The sequence below is a fragment of the Hoplias malabaricus genome, chromosome 2, assembly GCF_029633855.1.
Source record: "Hoplias malabaricus isolate fHopMal1 chromosome 2, fHopMal1.hap1, whole genome shotgun sequence".
Taxonomy (NCBI): Eukaryota; Metazoa; Chordata; class Actinopteri; order Characiformes; family Erythrinidae; genus Hoplias; species Hoplias malabaricus.
In genome coordinates, this window is record NC_089801.1 from 69,476,726 (window position 1) to 69,482,725 (window position 6,000).

A 6,000-nucleotide genomic window follows, 5' to 3' on the forward strand; every position below is an offset into this window, starting at 1 on the left:
TCTCTCTCTCTCTCTCTCTCCATTCTCTTTTTCTCTGTGCTTCAGTTTACTTGTCTCTCTGTCTCTGCTTCTCCCCCTCCTCTTGTTGTCCCCTTCATGTATCTTTCTCTCAATCCTGTTATTGGAGTTTTCTCTTATTTCCATCCTCCTTTCTCCTGCTTTTCCTTCCTTTTTCAAGCTCAATCTCTCTTTCCATCCATGTGCTTCTATTTGTCTCTTTGTCTTACATCTCTCTTTATTTCTCCCTCATCGTCTCCCTATATCTCTCTAACCCTTTCAATCAGGTTCAGAATATATTTACTTTCCATTCATCCATCAACTCATCCATCTCTCTTCATATTTCCCATTGTCCTATCTCTTTCTATCGGGAACGCATGGCTTTCCTTACCTCTACTCTTTACCTCTCCCCTTCTATCTGTCTATTTCTTTACACTTCTACCTTACTATCTTTCCGTCCGTCCCTCTTTACATCCATCACTCTTCAGCTTTTTCTATTGCCTCACACTTCTCTCATTTTTATTATATATTTGTTCTATTCCTCCCTCTCCTTCTGTCCTCTTTATTTATCCCTGAACCTTCTTTTTTTAAACGTGTTCTTGTTTCTCTTATTTACAGTTGTCCCCTATTTGTGAAAAGCAAAATATGTATGGCTGCCCACCCAAGTGCTCCAAATGCCAACCCAAAGACGACATCTTAGTAAATGCCTTTGGGTTTTTTCTTTCTCTACAACTCGCTTTCATTCTATCTCTCCATCGGCCGCTCTTTCCATGCCTCCACCTCTCTTCACGCCCCCCCCCCTCCGCACCACCCTCCCCCGGGAGGACTGATAGAGGGCCAGCAAGTGCATCCTCATTTATGCGCTCATTTATTGGCATCGTTCTGTCTCAAAGTGGATTAGCCGGCTTTTATCCACTCTCAATACAGCGGTGACAAGCAGCGGCATGGAGCCCCAGCCTAATGCCCGAGGACGAGGAGCGAAAAAAAAAACCCTTTGTAGAGAGCAGCGTACCACTCCAATCACCACTCGCTAAAGAAGACGCTAAAGTGCACTGGACTGATTAGAGAAGGGCCGGGATAAATCAGCCACAGAAACTACTCTGAGATCAGTTCTGAGGTGTTTCTAACTAAGTAAAAGTTTGGGGTTAATGGAAACTGACCTGAAATCCTTAAATCCAATAATTTGAAGTTCTGAACTGTTCTCAGATCAGTTTTGAGATTTTTCTAGACTAGTTACAAATAGATATACACAAAAAGACTTTAAATTAAACACGCTAGCACATCTTATTGACCACGGTGCGTCTTATAAACAAACATCCGTTAAAAGGCTCCCATAATCAAAAGCGGTTCTGCTGTGGTGCGTTTGAAAACCCTCTTTTTTAAAGAGTGCAGATCAGCCCAACAGCCCAAATGGTCTGATAACTGGGTTGAAGTTGAAAACTGAGCTGCTTACAAGGGTGAAATATCATGTTGTTAAAGCTAAAGAGGAGCAGAGTCACTGGGGGCTCCTTGCTGGGCTTCTATTTAGAAATAAGAGAAGAAATCACTGTAACTGTCAGACCAGCCTTTCATCCTCAAACACAACAACACACAACTGAATTCTCAAAACTGGATCGGTGGAATGAATTTAACCTTGTTATAAAACTCTGCATTAGTCATGGCATAGAGCTTTTTAAAATGGGCTACAGTGCAAGACCCCCTAGATGTGGTGGACACAGTTAACCCTCTCGGTTGTCTCGATCAGGACCAGACACTGTTGAGTTTTTGAGATCCAAGCTAAAACCAGAAGGCATTGTTTAAGAAGGTCTTAAGGCTTGCCACAAAATTAGGCACAGGGGCATAACTGGCACATCACCGTTTGAGAACTGAAGGCAACAATTATTCGTTTCTTATTTGTTTCTACCCAATTTTGCCTTACTTTACAATTATTATTCGAGTTCAGTTCCACGCTTTCAGTGAATCTCCGATCACACGCAGGGCAAACAGCCTCGGGAGACACGGGAGACCAGTTCATCGCATTTTTTATAAGCGCTGCTGATGCAACACCGTCAGAAAAGAACGCACTGTCCAGGTCTGTCGGGATTGATGGGAACACAGAATCAGGGAATTTGAGATATGAAGAAGGAAATGCACAGAAAAAGATATGTCTTATAAACACATAATGCACTATCCTGTAATAGGGAGATAAGGGTCTCTGTCATTGCTACTCTGGGCTCAGCACTGCAGAAACTACACTATGTAACTTTTAATGGAGGGAAAGATACCACCCCCACCCATCCCTCCCCACCTCAATTTGTAGGGGGAGCCATTTTGCTATTGTTCCTTTAAATGTAGATTTTTTAAGCAACACTGTTAATAAGTAATAAAAAATAACAATTGTGATGTCATAGTGCCCTACATCAGCTGATTTGCATCTATGTTAGCTGAAACTGAGGGCTAGGCCAGTTGTTCTGTCTAGGACTCCTGGCCTTGGACACTTGGACACGGGACTGACTGGCCTGAAGCTTACCAGGTTTCCTGAAATATTTTACCATTCGTTGTTTACCTAAATCTACAGCTGCCCGGCAGTGTCTCCACTGTCTTTTTGTTTTTCTCATGATATGTATCATTCGTAACATTCCTTTTCAAATACAGATTGATCCGGAATGTTATTAAAATCACACTCTATCTACATCCTGGACAGAACATTGTATTTGCTGCTGAAGCAGGGCAGTTCCAGAATGATGTTTACTTTATTTATAAACTTCCTCTCCATCGTTCTCGCGTTGCTGATTGATATGCAGATGTAACGGCAGGCTGCGTTCCAGTTCTGTTGTTAATAACCCAAGCAAAACTTTTCATGTGTGGATATGTCTGTCTCATGTCCCTGCTGGAACCCAGTCATAATCAGCTTCATGCTGCGGACTGCTGGACAAGAGCCCGTAGGTGTGTGTTTGTGTGCCAGGTGGGCGTCATTTTAACACCTACAGTAGGAACAGAATTGGACTCGATTATAGGAGCCATGGCAAAGCAAATAAGAGCGAGTATCTCTCAGTGTATGGATAATAACTGTGGTGTGTTATTGGTTACTTTATTATAGCCTACTGCCCCTTCCTCCAGCCTTAATGACATACATTAGCGCTGGGGTTGTGCGTGGGCTACTAGACGCGCTGGTGACACTAAACGGCCAAAACAGTAAAAACAGGGGGATGATGGCGTTGTAGTAAACACGGGTGAGTAATGACCAGAGAAAAGGAAAGAGAAAAGAAAGAATTTGGCAGACGACAGATGGCTTTCATCTTGTTTCTCTGTCTACAGAACAACCTACACACAACTGTTCTTTTTCTCTCCCTTACTCCATCAGCATTCTAACCAACCCCCCCACCTCCCACCATCACCACCACGCACACACACACACACACACACAGAAAACTGGCCTGGACTCAGGTGCGACTGCCCTCCTGGCTTTATCCAGACTCAGACTTCTTTAGCCACAATGTGGAAGGCTGAAATCTGTTACTTATCTTTTGAAAGAACCTTGACGCACGCTTTTTCCTCTCACTTTGTGAACACACAATAATAATGACCTTGAAATGTTTTTAGAAACCTGATGAAATCTCAGGACACACAACTGCACTGCACACAGAGCCTGGAGACCACAGCTCATCCGTGTGGACTGAGAAATGAACAACACTCATGGCTTCAGCACAGGGACTGGCTTACAGCAGCACCGACTGAGAGTGTGTGCGTTAGTGTGTGTGTGTGTGTGTGAGACAGTGAAACAGAGGAAGGTGGAAAAAGTGAAAGAAAGGGAGAAAGACTGAGATTGTGAAGGTGTATGTGTGTGTGTGTGAAAGCGAGAGAGAGAGAGTGTGAGAGAGAGAGAGAGAGATGGAAACGGAGGTGAAAAGAGTGAAAAAAGAAAGGGGAGATAGACAGCGAGAGTGTGTGAGTGAGAATGAGTGAGAGGTGAGAGAGCGAAAGAGATGAAAGGAACGTTAGATTGACAGAACGAGAGAGAGCGAGAGAGAGACAGAGAGCAAGAAAGATAGAGGGAACGGCAAATAAAAGACATGGAGAGAAAAGGAAAAGTAAAGAACCACAGACAGGGGAGAAGACAATAGAGAACAGATGGACAAAAAAGAAAAAGATAGAAAGCGGTAAAGTAAGAGATGTAGGGACAGGAGAAAGAGAAAGAATGGCATAAAGAATACAGACGTAGATAAAGTAAAGAAACAGGGACAGGGAGAAATGAGGGGAGAGAGAGAGAGAGAAAGAGAACAATGTAGACGATAAAAAAGAAAGACAGGGTAAAGACAGAAAGCCACTACAGATGTAAGAAAGCCAGACGACTGATAAAATCAGAAAATACAAAGAAATGGAGAGACTGAGAGAACTCTGCAAAAAAAGAGAAAGGGGAAAAAGAGAAACAATGAATGGACAGTAAATTGACAGTTAACAGCAGAAAGACAGAAAAGTACAAACTGAGGAAGGAAGACAACAAAAAGAAGAAACTGAGGGAAGGAAGGGAGACAGACAGAAAACAACAGAGAAATGGAAATTAAGACAGAAGCACAGACTTGTGGGATATGGAGTGAGTGAGAGAGAGAGAGAGAGAGAGAGAGAGAGGGAATAATGGAGACAGGATGGACTGACAGAAAGATGTAGAGAATGAAAGAATGAAAGATAAACAGGAGAAAACAGACAGAAATGGAGGAACACGTTGTGGGCAATAGAGGGAGAGACTGAGACAGATGGAAAGAATATAGAGGAAAAAAAATACGTAGAGAATGACAGAAAAAGAGGAGAGAGAGAGAGAGAGAGAGAGACAGAAGGATACATCGCATGGCAAAAAAAAGACGGAAATAAAAGAAGAAAACCGGTTTGAAAAGGAGAACAGTAGTGGAATAGAGAGAGAGAGAGAGAGACTTTATGTGGTGAAGCGAGCGCTCCAGGAAAGGAAGGAAGTGGAAGTGTCTCAGTCGTCAGTCTCTCCTCGCTGCTTTCTGTTCTTTTTTAACGGACAAAAAAAAGGGAAAAAAAGAACGGAGACCTCACACTAGCCTCCACCACTCCAACAGCAGAGTGTAGATTGAGCAGCCTGAGCCCAGTATCCACTTAGCTTTACGGTTTAAACAGATTTAGCTTCATCCCAGAGTCAACACAACAGTAACACAACAGTTGAGCTAATGCTAATGACTGTCTGTGACTTCGGAGCCCGTCTCTGTTGCAGTGTAAACAGACGCCCCTCGCCTCACCTTGGTTGGGATGAGTGGGGTCCGTTGACGTTGCTAGCCCCACCGAGGCGAAGACGAGGCAGATTCTGAGTTGAAAAGTCATCTTTAGACCCGAAAATCCAGCGACGCGGACAGGAAACCTCAGTCAAACGTCCAGCAAACGTCCGTCCGGTCCCTCACTCTACTTTAAACGCGCTGGAGCCTCTGGCTTCGTCTACGCGACTCAATCGCCAACCCATGGCGAACGTCTCTCTCTCTTTCTCTCTCTCTCTCTCTCCCTGTCTGTCTCTCTGAGGGGGCACGAAAATCAACAAACTTGCCCGGAAAGGGTCCCTCACCACACAGAAATCAGCTTTTAACCGTCGTTTTTCAGTCAGAAATCCCCTCAACAAAGTCGCCTCGCTGTCTCTGGCTTCAGTAACGGCTCCTGTCAGAACACCGAGCGCGCGCCGCGCTTCTGGCGCCAAAAAGAAAACCGAGAGTGAGGAGGAGAAGGAGGGGGGGGGGGATATAAACTCCGCCACAAGCGAAGAAGACCCTCCTCAGGGCCGTGGAGCTCGAGCGCTGCTCCTGTCCGCCGTTCCACGATAAAGTGAGAGAGACGAGGAGAGAGAGAGAGAGTTTTCCTCAGCTGCTAGGCTGTAGGACGCGAGCTGCTCGTCTCAGCGCTAGAGGGAGTTACAGAAAGCGCTGCTTTGACTCAATGACACTAAGAAACACAACAACTTTGTATCTCGTGCACTGACTGGTGATTTCCGCTACAGCGTGTCCACAAATTATTATAAAT

The 6,000-nt window shown here is 44.5% G+C and overlaps 1 protein-coding gene across 1 annotated transcript in view; it reads right to left on the reverse strand.

Annotated features, from left to right (window-relative positions):
* Positions 1-5,794, reverse strand: part of epha6 (eph receptor A6) — a 187,897-nt gene extending 182,103 nt beyond the window's left edge. Inside the window, exon 1 of the mRNA XM_066661292.1 lies at positions 5,235-5,794. Coding sequence (XP_066517389.1) covers positions 5,235-5,316 — 82 coding nt within the window. The 5' untranslated portion in view covers positions 5,317-5,794. The remainder of the gene's footprint in view (positions 1-5,234) is intronic.
* Positions 5,795-6,000: the final 206 nt, after the last annotated feature.